The sequence below is a fragment of the Oncorhynchus mykiss genome, chromosome 17 (assembly GCF_013265735.2).
Source record: "Oncorhynchus mykiss isolate Arlee chromosome 17, USDA_OmykA_1.1, whole genome shotgun sequence".
In the NCBI taxonomy this organism is placed as follows: Eukaryota; Metazoa; Chordata; class Actinopteri; order Salmoniformes; family Salmonidae; genus Oncorhynchus; species Oncorhynchus mykiss.
This window is the reverse complement of record NC_048581.1, coordinates 17,533,993-17,546,492: the sequence shown is the minus strand read 5'-3', so window position 1 is coordinate 17,546,492 and position 12,500 is coordinate 17,533,993. Positions and strand designations below refer to the sequence as shown.

Genomic DNA, 12,500 nt, shown 5'->3' with positions numbered 1-12,500 from the left:
ACATTCAGAGCCTACTTTACACAGGCCCTATTTCTTCTGCCAAATTTAAGGCCCTGCCCTAAATCAGACGTAACTTCCATTAGCTGCTCCTCTCTGTCTGTAACTCGCTCCCTGCTCGCACCTCACTCTGCATGCACTCTTATCATGGCAGCTCTGAGTCTGGGAGTATCCATAGTAACGTCTCGGCTTGGGCTGCTCTGCTCAATGACGAGACATGACGTAACAGTTAGCTAACTTCTTCCCTATAAACTCCGACAAAACTCAAGGATCATTATTATTTTCCGTGAAATAATCTCTCCTGTCTTATATTTGACGACGTTGAAGCACTTCTGTCACCATGTTATGATCTTAGTCAGATATGACTGTACTGCGCAGCAGAGCACGAGCAAATGGCTTGTGAATAATGTCAGGGTCCGTCGGGCTCGGGTCAGGTAGCAGCGCTAAAGTGGTGGGGATTGTACCAAAATAAGAGCTTTAAAGGCAGACTCAGCGATATGATGAAGATGCAGAAAGTAAACGGCATAGTGGGTCAACTTCCACAACAACTAAGAGCGTTGAAGAGATAGACAGGTCTTTATGTGTGTGTGTCTGAGTAACAAGAGATAGACAGGTCTTTATGTGTGTGTGTCTGAGTAACAAGAGATAGACAGGTCTTTATGTGTGTGTGTCTGAGTAACAAGAGACAGACAGGTCTTTATGTGTGTGTGTCTGAGTAACAAGAGACAGACAGGTCTTTATGTGTGTGTGTGTGGGTAACAAGAGACAGACAGGTCTTTATGTGTGTGTTGTCTGAGTAACAAGAGACAGACAGGTCTTTATGTGTGTGTGTCTGAGTAACAAGAGACAGACAGGTCTTTATGTGTGTGTGTGTGGGTAACAAGAGACAGACAGGTCTTTATGTGTGTGTTGTCTGAGTAACAAGAGACAGACAGGTCTTTATGTGTGTGTGTCTGAGTAACAAGAGACAGACAGGTCTTTATGTGTGTGTGTGTGGGTAACAAGAGACAGACAGGTCTTTATGTGTGTGTTGTCTGAGTAACAAGAGACAGACAGGTCTTTATGTGTGTGTGTCTGAGTAACAAGAGACAGACAGGTCTTTATGTGTGTGTGTGTGGGTAACAAGAGACAGACAGGTCTTTATGTGTGTGTGTCTGAGTAACAAGAGACAGACAGGTCTTTATGTGTGTGTGTCTGAGTAACAAGAGACAGACAGGTCTTTATGTGTGTGTGTCTGAGTAACAAGAGACAGACAGGTCTTTATGTGTGTGTTGTCTGAGTAACAAGAGACAGACAGGTCTTTATGTGTGTGTGTGTGGGTAACAAGAGACAGACAGGTCTTTATGTGTGTGTGTGTGGGTAACAAGAGACAGACAGGTCTTTATGTGTGTGTTGTCTGAGTAACAAGAGACAGACAGGTCTTTATGTGTGTGTGTCTGAGTAACATACTTGTTCTGTGGTGAGAAGAGGTAGACAGACCAGTCCTCTCTTTTCTCACACCAGTCAGGCCTGTACACCTCCATCATCTTCTGGATACGGAAACACAGACTCTGGAGGAGGAAGAGAGGAGGAGGGGGAGGAGAGAGAGAGCGTGTGTGAGAAAGAGAGAGAGAAAGAGGGAGAGAGGAGGAGGGGGAGGAGAGAGAGAGCGTGTGTGAGAAAGAGAGAGAGAAAGAGGGAGAGAGGAGGAGGGGGAGGAGAGAGAGAGCGTGTGAGAAAGAGAGAGAGAAAGAGGAAGAGAGGAGGAGGGGGAGGAGAGAGAGAGCGTGTGAGAAAGAGAGAGAGAAAGAGGGAGAGAGGAGGAGGGGGAGGAGAGAGAGAGCGTGTGTGAGAAAGAGAGAGAGAAAGAGGGAGAGAGGAAATGTATTATCAATAGAGCAAAATGGGAGGACATTCATGTCACCTCTGGTGGTAATGTTTGATACAATGACTTGGCAGTCATTTCAGTCAAGGACATTTTTCCATCGAGTAAAAACCCTCTGGGTAAACATAGACTACTCAGTTGTAGCCAGTCTTGCAGTAAAACTCACATAGTCTATCTCCTCATCCAGGTCCGATCTGTCCTTGGCGAGGTTCAGCTGAGGGAAGACCTCCGTTAGGAGTTGGGCAGTCTGGGGACCCATAACACCAATAGGACTAGGAGCCTTTCCATTACAATCATGGTGCTCCACCACCATACCCCCACTGCCGCTGCTCCCTCCCCCAGAAACACTCCTCATCCTGGGGTTGGGGTAAGACGGAGGTCCCCCGGGGACCTGGAGCATGTTTGGCAGCTCCAGGGAGAGAGCGCGGCGGTCCCGGTGCCGGATGGCATTGCGTCGGGAGAGGAGGGGGAGAGGGGGAGCGTGGTGAGGGGGGAGGCGGAGAGCGGGGGAGAGGAGGAACTCATGTTCGGCTGAGTGGTAAAGGGAGTGGATGTGGGAGTGGGGGCTTCGGACACGGAGGCTTCCTCCCACCACACCTGCTCCCATCCCCCCTAGCCCCCGGGAGGGACAACCCAGGCTGTTCCAGCTGGACCTGAGGGCAGGCAGAATGTGGTGGGTACATGAAGAGTTCATAAAGTAGTTATAACGGATTCATAAAGGATTGGTACGTTCCTGAGATAAATAGTGTATTACACAATTAATTATGGATCAATAAGGTTACTTTAATCATTTAACAAGGACTAATAGGATATGACTGATTAATTAATGATCGATTCATGATTAATGAAGTAATCAAGTATTCCATTGCTCTAACTATCTACCTGCGGTTCCATGCACTCTGAGGAGGGGGAGGGCGACCCCAATGGTGGTGCAGGGAACTGCGGCCGTGGTGCTGTAACCAAGACAACAAAAGACAACATGAGAAAATGAACTGGTATTCGAACTGTATACGTTGGTAAATACATGATGTATATACCATATATACACCATAAAGACAACATTAAGGACCCCGTTTGGCCTCAGTCTCAATACGTCGGGGCGTGGACTCTACAAGCTGCCATGATGACTCGAATGCTTCCCACAGTTGTGTCAAGTTGGCTGGTAGTGGATCTCTACCCTGAATAGCTGGCTCCATCTCATCCCACAGATGCTCAATTGGATTGAGATCTGGTGACTGGGCAGGCCACTGCACTAAGCTGAATTCACTGTCGTGGAACCATTCCTGGCCAATCCTAGCCATGTGGCATGGGGCATTACCCGGCTGAAAACAATCCTTTCACAGATGGATACACTGCTGCCATTAAGGGATGCGCCTGATTGGCAAAGATGTTCAGATATCCTGTGGTATTCAAACATTGCTCCACTTTTATCAAGGGGCCCAATGTGTGCCATGAAAACACACCATCACATCACCACCAGCCTGTAATGTTGACATGTGGCAGGATGGATGCATGTGTGGTTCTCTCCAAACCCTAGTCCTCCCATCAGCGTGAAACAGCAAGAAGCAGTCTTCATGAGACCAGGCAATGTTTTTCCAAATTCTCCAGTGTCCAGTGTTTTCGCTCCTAAGCCCACTGCAACCTCAGTTTCTGGGTCCAGTGTTTTTGTTCCTAAGCCCACTGCAACCGCAGTTTCTGGGTCCAGTGTTTTCGTTCCTTAGCCCACTGCAACCGCAGTTTCTGGGTCCAGTGTTTTTGTTCCTTAGCCCACTGCAACCGCAGTTTCTGGGTCCAGTGTTTTCGTTCCTTAGCCCACTGCAACCGCAGTTTCTGGGTCCAGTGTTTTTGTTCCTTAGCCCACTGCAACCACAGTTTTGGGGCTTTTTCTGCTGAAAGAAGTGGAACTGGATTCACCTGGTCAGTCTGTCATGGAAAGAGCAGGTGTTCATAATGTTTTGTACACTCAGTGTATACAGTGCGGAGAACAAGTATTTGATACACTGCCGATTTTGCAGGTTTTCCTACTTACAAAGCATGTAGAGGTCTGTAATTTTTATCATAGGTACACTTCAACTGTGAGAGACGGAATCTAAAACAAAAATCCAGAAAATCACATTGTATGGTTTTTAAGTAATTAATTAGCATTTTATTGCATGACATAAGTATTTGATCACCTACCAACCAGTAAGAATTCCGGCTCTCACAGACCTGTTAGTTTTTCTTTAAGAAGCCCTCCTGTTCTCCACTCATTACCTGTATTAACTGCACCTGTTTGAACTCGTTACCTGTATAAAAGACACTTGTCCACACACTCAATCAAACAGAATCCAACCTCTCCACAATGGCCAAGACCAGAGAGCTGTGTAAGGACCACAGGGATATAATTGTAGACCTGCACAAGGCTGGGATAGGCTATAGGACAATAGACAAGCAGCTTGGTGAGAAGGCAACTGTTAGCGCAATTATTAGAAAATGAAAGAAGTTCAAGATGATGGTCAATCACTCTCGGTCAGGGGCTCCATGCAAGATCTCGCCTTGTGAGGCATCAATGATCATGAAGAAGGTGAGGGATCAGCCCAGAACTACACGGCAGGACCTGGTCAATGACCTGAAGAGAGCTGGGACCACAGTCTCAAAGAAAACCATTAGTAACACACTACGCCGTCATGGATTAAAATCCTGCTGCGCACGCAAGGTCCCCCTGCTCAAGCCAGCGCATGTCCAGGATCGTCTGAAGTTTGCCAATGACCGTCTGGATGATCCAGAGGAGGAATTGGAGAAGGTCATGTGGTCTGATGAGACAAAAATAGAGCTTTTTGGTCTAAACTCCACTCGCCGTGTTTGGAGGAAGAAGATGGATGAGTACAACCCCAAGAACACCATCCCAACCGTGAAGCATGGAGGTGGAAACATCATTCTTTGGGGATGTTTTCTGCAAAGGGGACAGGACGACTGCACCGTATTGAGGGGAAGATGGATGGGGCCATGTATCGCGAGATCTTGGCCAACAACTTCCTTCCCTCAGTAAGAGCATTGAAGATGGGTTGTGGCTGGGTCTTCCAGCATGACAACGACCTGAAACACACAGCCAGGGCAACTAAGAAGTGGCTCCGTAAGAAGCATCTCAAGGTCCTGGAGTGGCCTAGCCAGTCTCAAGACTTGAGAAAATCTTTGGAGGGAGCTGAAAGTACGTATTGCTCAGCGACAGCCCCGAAACCTGAAGGATCTGGAGAAGGTCTGCATGGAGGAGTGGGCCAAAATCTCTGCTGCAGTGTGTGCAAACCTGGTCAAGAACTACAGGAAAACGTATGATCTCTGTAATTGCAAACAAAGGTTTCTGTACCAAATATTAAGTTATGCTTTTCTGATGTATCAAATACTTATGTCATGCAATAAAATGCAAATTAATTAGTTAAAAAATCATACAATGTGATTTTCTGGATTTTTGTTTTAGATTCCGTCTCTCACAGTTGAAGTGTACCTAGGATAAAAATTACAGACCTCTACATGCTTTGTAAGTAGGGAAACCTGCAAAATCGGCAGTGTATCAAATACTTGTTCTCCCTACTGTGTATATATATATATATATATTTATTTATATAAAGACTTTCTAGACAGTGTTTCTGCCGACGTTCAAATGAAGCCTCACCAGTGAAACTTTACCAAGTGAGTTAACTGACCGTTCTAAACCGTGTGAGTGGTGCCCTAGGAGGTGATAGCCCCTCTGTCAGGATAATTACATGGGTTACTTCTGGAATCGTCCCTGTGACGACAATCACAGTCTTTTTCACAGCTATATACCGGAGGAATTTATACCACCGTTGCCACAGCAACGCTTATTTTGTCCCACCCCCCTTTCATTTTTTTGTGTGAGATGTGTCTCACCTCATTAAACAGATATACATCAACACAACAGGGAAAAACCAAAGTGGAAGAAAGACAAAAATGTGTTTTTAGATTCTTCAGGTAAATTGAGTAAATAAAAAAAATGGCATCATTGATCAAACAATTAACTTGGAACTCTCTCCGGCTACTGGTAGGGGACAGAAACATTCATGTTAACTTTTACCCCCAGGCAGTGGAGTATACAATGATTGTGGAGGCCTTCAGCAAAGATGTCTTACATTGTTATTAACATGTGACAATTAAGACAAGTATGTCACTAAACTATACATAATCCTCTCTTCCTCTCTCTCTCTCTCTCTCTATATATATATATATATATATATCTCTAGCGCTCTCTCTCACTCTCATTCTCTCTCTCTCTCTCTCTCTCGCGCTCTCTGTCGCTCTCATTCCGTGTCTCTCTCCTTCCCTCTCTCTCTCTCTCGTTTAATTAACGGTGGTTGCCATGGCGACTGGAATCCCGGGAACTGAGCCAGGCTCAATCAACCAAAGGCAGGCTTCGGCTCGACAGACAGATGCGTGGAGTCGAGGGAGTTCCTGAACTGGGAACGTTGTGATCAGAATCTCCCCCGTCGTCGGGAATGTTTCTCGAATTGAAGACTCCATCCGGAATAGTCTGCGGCTGACTAGTGGCTAAGCAGACCCTTGATAACTGCCATTATGTGGCGTGTAGTGTGTAATTTGTGTAATGCAACTTGTACATAGTCTGGGGTCTAGGAAATCATAGACTGCGGACATTTAAAGAATAGCTGTTATATTTACGATATGCTAAGTGTTGCTATTAGGGAAAGTCCTCTTTTAAGGGTATTTAAACTGAGAAATTCTGGGTTAATGGTTGAGTGTGTGTGTGTGTGTGTGTGTGTTACATCTCACCAGAGAGAATGATCTCCTCTGCTCCAGGTTGGCCTTGCCCAGACTCATAACGCTGCTCTTCCGTGACCCCAGGGCATAGGTCAGCCTGTCAGTGGGGTACGACCCCCTGGGGGTCATCACCGGGGTCAACGTGGTCAACTCCAGGTGCCCGTTAGGGGTCAAAGTGCAGATCTTAGGATCTAAAAGGGCGAAGATGAAGAAGAAGAAGGACAGAGCTTTATATAAATAATTGCATTCGGTCTCTAAAACAGCCCTTGTAGTTTTTCCTAAATCCTCATATATACCCCCAGCTAGCTCCACTTGTTTGAAGTATTAAAATATTAACACACATGATACCTACTCTCCAGTCTTCATCCATAACGTAACACCCCAAGGAGACACAGAACAGAGTTATCCACAACAGGAATACTAGGTCTGACACCTCACATAGAGCCCCACATTGGAGGTGTCACAATACCTATAAAAACTAGGAGTCACACAGGGAAATGGTTCCAATCATTTTCCCCACAGGGGATTTCAGAAACACTTCAAATAAGGGCTGTGTTTCGTGTAGTCTTACCCTGATTTAATGTTTTGATAATCATGTAAATCTCTCTCGGACAAGGCGACTTTTATCAATATATTAGTCTCTATTTACTCTCAGATTTGAAAATGCTAATTAGCATCAAAGTAAGACGATAAGACTACAAATCCCTGCAAGCTCCTGCACTTCCTCTATAGCTGGCACCTTTGCTAACGGGTACATTTAAAAAAACTTTAGCCAATTTATTAATGACTAAATGTACCTTTGGCTCGATTCGGCAGTCTCGTCCAGATCATCACTGCATTTGTACTTCTTTATGATAGCCACGTTAGCAGCTAATTCGCATTTCATTTTTGGGGGGTAAATACAGACGAATACATTGATGAAAGTCACCTTGTCCGAGAGAGATTTACACGGTTATCAAAACATTAAATCAGGGTAAGACTACAGGAAACACAGCCATTATTTGAAGTGTTTCTGAAATCCCCTATGGGAAATATGGATGGTGGAAAAACTATTGGAACCGTTTCCTTGTTTGACCGCTAGGTTTTCTCGGTATTATGACTCATACTGTGGTACTCTATGGAGGTCAGGCTTTACAGAACATGTTCTCCGGGTCTTAGATGATCTAATAGTGTTTCTGGCTGAGCTCAGGGGGCTCTGTAAGCTGATTGGCTAAACCGGGGTCAGAGTTATGATTTATAGATAACAGACGGGGTTCTTTTTGTCAGTTAGAACACGTAGTCTTACTCTCCTTTCTCTTTCACTCAGTCTGAGGAGAGCTTGAAGCTGCCTTGGTTCAAATAAGGTGAGGACATCTGTAATGGAAGTGGGAGACTGTGAGGAAGAGTTGATGTGGGTGGGTGGGGGAGGGTGTGTGTGTGTGTGTGTGCGTGTGTGTGTTGTAGAGAACACTGAGTGCTAACCAGAATGAACCCCAAAACAGCCCTTCCTGTCTCCATGTGTGTCCCTGTCTACTTCAGCACTCTGTGCACTATAACTCCTCACTGCATGACTATACTTTGGTATGAATCCCATCCAGAATTCTACAGTTGTCTTGGGAACCACCTTCCTTTGTCTGTGACTGAATACCTAGTCCGTGTACAATGGTTTCCAGGATGCTCTACCCCCCACCCCTTTTAATGTGTTGTGTATAACATCCTTGAAACATGAGCATGAAGAATGCTCTGCTTTGTCCTCTGCTTGTCCTCTGCTTGTCCTAGAAACCACTGTACAGGTGTTGTATTGTGAATGTTACCATCCAAACCACAGCATTATATTGTGAATGTTACCATCCAAACCACAGCATTATATTCTGGATGTTACCATCCAAACCACAGCATTATATTGTGAATGTTACCATCCAAACCACAGCATTACATTGTGAATGTTACCATCCAAACCACAGCATTATATTCTGGATGTTACCATCCAAACCACAGCATTATATTGTGAATGTTACCATCCAAACCACAGCATTACATTGTGAATGTTACCATCCAAACCACAGCATTACATTGTGAATGTTACCATCCAAACCACAGCATTACATTGTGAATGTTACCATCCAAACCACAGCATTATATTGTGAATGTTACCATCCAAACCACAGCATTACATTGTGAATGTTACCATCCAAACCACAGCATTATATTCTGGATGTTACCATCCAAACCACAGCATTATATTGTGAATGTTACCATCCAAACCACAGCATTACATTGTGAATGTTACCATCCAAACCACAGCATTACATTGTGAATGTTACCATCCAAACCACAGCATTATATTGTGAATGTTACCATCCAAACCACAGCATTACATTGTGAATGTTACCATCCAAACCACAGCATTACATTGTGAATGTTACCATCCAAACCACAGCATTATATTGTGAATGTTACCATCCAAACCACAGCATTACATTGTGAATGTTACCATCCAAACCACAGCATTACATTGTGAATGTTACCATCCAAACCACAGCAATACATTGTGAATGTTACCATCCAAACCACAGCATTATATTGTGAATGTTACCATCCAAACCACAGCATTATATTGTGAATGTTACCATCCAAACCACAGCATTACATTGTGAATGTTACCATCCAAACCACAGCATTATATTGTGAATGTTACCATCCAAACCACAGCATTATATTGTGAATGTTACCATCCAAACCACAGCATTACATTGTGAATGTTACCATCCAAACCACAGCATTATATTGTGAATGTTACCATCCAAACCACAGCATTACATTGTGAATGTTACCATCCAAACCACAGCATTATATTGTGAATGTTACCATCCAAACCACAGCATTACATTGTGAATGTTACCATCCAAACCACAGCATTATATTGTGAATGTTACCATCCAAACCACAGCAATACATTGTGAATGCAGTATATGAAGACTCACCAGACAGTTTGAGAGAATCATTAAGCTTCTCACTCTCGTCAAAGTTAGAGGGGGAACTGTCATCCTCTGAATAGGAGCGATTAGCATCTCCCTGGTGGAGAGACAGAGAGAGGAAGAGAGAGAGAGGAAGAGAGAGATAGAAAAAGAGGGAGGGAGTGAAGGAGAGAGAAAGACAGGAAGAGAGAGATGGGAAGAGAGTGAGGGAGGGAAGGAGAGAGAAAGACAAAGGAAGAGAGTGAGGGAGGGAAGGAGAGAGAAAGACAAAGGAAGAGAGAGAGGGGAAGAGAGAGAAAGAAAGAAAAAGAGAGGGAGGCAGGGCAAGAGAGAAAGGGGGAGGAATGGACGAAAAGTGGGAGGGAGAGAGGAGGAAGAACATGAATGCTACATCAAAAGATCTATGCCATGTCATTGGTTTGAAGTATGGTAACCCCCCCCCCCCCCAAAAAAAAAAAGCTCAAACTCTTACCTCAGCCTGAAATCCCTCTACCAAGATGGCCACCAGCAGGTTGAAGAGGACGTAGTTCCCAAACGTCATAAGAGCTACGAAGTACAGAGCAGCTAGAGGAGAGGTGGCAGCCATTCCATTATACAGCACCGTGTTCCAGTCTTCCTGGGTTAGGATCTGCACAGAGAAAGAAGGAAAGAAAGAGATGGGGGTGAGAGAAGGAGAGAGGGATGAGAGAAGGAGAGAGGAAGGAGAGGATAGAGGGATGAGAGAAGTACAGAGCAGCTAGAGGAGTGGTGGAGGAGAAATGGATGAGAGTAGGAGCGTGGGATGAGAGAAGTAGAGGGGGATGAGAGAAGGAGCGAGGGATGAGAGAAGGATGGATGAGAGAAGGAGTGAGGGAAGAGAAGAGAGGGGGATGAGAGAAGGAGAGAGGGATAAGAGTAGGAGCGAGGGATGAGCGATGGATGAGAGAAGGAGAGAGGGATGAGAGATGGAGGAGAGAAGGAGAGAGGGATGATATAAGGAGAGAGGGATGATATAAGGAGAGAGGGATGATAGATGGAGGAGAGAAGGAGAGAGGGATGAGAGAAGGAGAGAGGGATGATAGAAGGAGAGAGGGATGAGAGGAGATAGGGATGAGAGATGGAGAGAAGGAGAGAGGGATGAGAGAAGGAGAGAGAGAGGTGAGAAAAGGAGAGAGGAGATAGGGATGAGAGATGGATGAGAGGAGGAGAGAGGGATGAGAGAAGGAGAGAGCAGCTGAGGAGAGGTGGAGGTCATGCACAATGCACACACACACTACCACCCCTTTACCTGAAACACAGTGACGATGGCCCAGAGTAGAGAGTCAAAGTTCTTCCTGTCTGGAACAGTGTCTCCTGCCTCTGTCTTCAGGCTGAACTTGCAGCCAAAGATATGCATTCCCAAGATACTGCAACCCAAGACAGACAATACACTTCTAATATGACCAACAGAAAACTACACTCATCCCCAAGATACTGCAACCCAAGACAGACAATACACTTCTAATATGACCAATAGAAAACTACACTCATCCCCAAGATACTGCAACCCAAGACAGACAATACACTTCTAATATGACCAATAGAAAACTACACTCATCCCCAAGATACTGTAACACAAGGATATAAATGAAACAAACCAAGTTGTCCAGGGAATAAGAACGGCTCATAACCTGATGTAGGGATGTGTGCAGAAACATGTCTTAGCGGTTTCATCTCTTGAAAGATAAACCCTCTGTAAACCAGCCGTGGAGGGTGTTTGTGTAGGCTACTGTCTGTCTAGGGAGTTGTAATGTTATTGACATTAATAGGAGGGTGTTTGTGTAGGCTACTGTATGTCTAGGGAGTTGTAATGTTATTGACATTAATAGGAGGGTGTTTGTGTAGGCTACTGTCTGTCTAGGGAGTTGTAATGTTATTGACATTAATAGGAGGGTGTTTGTGTAGGCTACTGTCTGTCTAGGGAGTTGTAATGTTATTGACATTAATAGGAGGGTGTTAATGTAGGCTACTGTCTGTCTAGGGAGTTGTAATGTTATTGACATTAATAGGAGGGTGTTTGTGTAGGCTACTGTCTGTCCAGGGAGTTGTAATGTTATTGCCATTAATAGGAGGGTGTTAATGTAGGCTACTGTCTGTCTAGGGAGTTGTAATGTTATTGACATTAATAGGAGGGTGTTTGTGTAGGCTACTGTATGTCTAGGGAGTTGTAATGTTATTGACATTAATAGGAGGGTGTTTGTGTAGGCTACTGTCTGTCTAGGGAGTTGTAATGTTATTGACATTAATAGGAGGGTGTTTGTGTAGGCTACTGTCTGTCTAGGGAGTTGTAATGTTATTGACATTAATAGGAGGGTGTTTGTGTAGGCTACTGTATGTCTAGGGAGTTGTAATGTTATTGACATTAATAGGAGGGTGTTTGTGTAGGCTACTGTATGTCTAGGGAGTTGTAATGTTATTGACATTAATAGGAGGGTGTTTGTGTAGGCTACTGTATGTCTAGGGAGTTGTAATGTTATTGACATTAATAGGAGGGTGTTTGTGTAGGCTACTGTCTGTCTAGGGAGTTGTAATGTTATTGACATTAATAGCAGGGTGTTTGTGTAGGCTACTGTCTGTCTAGGGAGTTGTAATGTTATTGACATTAATAGGAGGGTGTTTGTGTAGGCTACTGTCTGTCTAGGGAGTTGTAATGTTATTGACATTAATAGGAGGGTGTTAATGTAGGCTACTGTCTGTCTAGGGAGTTGTAATGTTATTGACATTAATAGGAGGGTGTTTGTGTAGGCTACTGTCTGTCCAGGGAGTTGTAATGTTATTGCCATTAATAGGAGGGTGTTAATGTAGGCTACTGTCTGTCTAGGGAGTTGTAATGTTATTGACATTAATAGGAGGGTGTTTGTGTAGGCTACTGTATGTCTAGGGAGTTGTAATGTTAT

The 12,500-nt window shown here is 44.5% G+C and overlaps 1 protein-coding gene across 1 annotated transcript in view; it reads right to left on the bottom strand.

Moving 5' to 3' along the window:
* LOC110495059 (voltage-dependent T-type calcium channel subunit alpha-1I) overlaps positions 1–12,500 on the bottom strand; it is a 99,646-nt gene that overhangs the window by 79,090 nt on the left and 8,056 nt on the right. The window contains exons 4-10 of the mRNA XM_036948343.1: positions 10,853–10,970; positions 10,058–10,213; positions 9,592–9,682; positions 6,641–6,819; positions 2,744–2,814; positions 2,028–2,514; positions 1,447–1,547 (exon numbers count right to left, since the gene is read on the bottom strand). Coding sequence (XP_036804238.1) covers positions 1,447–1,547; positions 2,028–2,514; positions 2,744–2,814; positions 6,641–6,819; positions 9,592–9,682; positions 10,058–10,213; positions 10,853–10,970 — 1,203 coding nt within the window. The remainder of the gene's footprint in view (positions 1–1,446; positions 1,548–2,027; positions 2,515–2,743; positions 2,815–6,640; positions 6,820–9,591; positions 9,683–10,057; positions 10,214–10,852; positions 10,971–12,500) is intronic.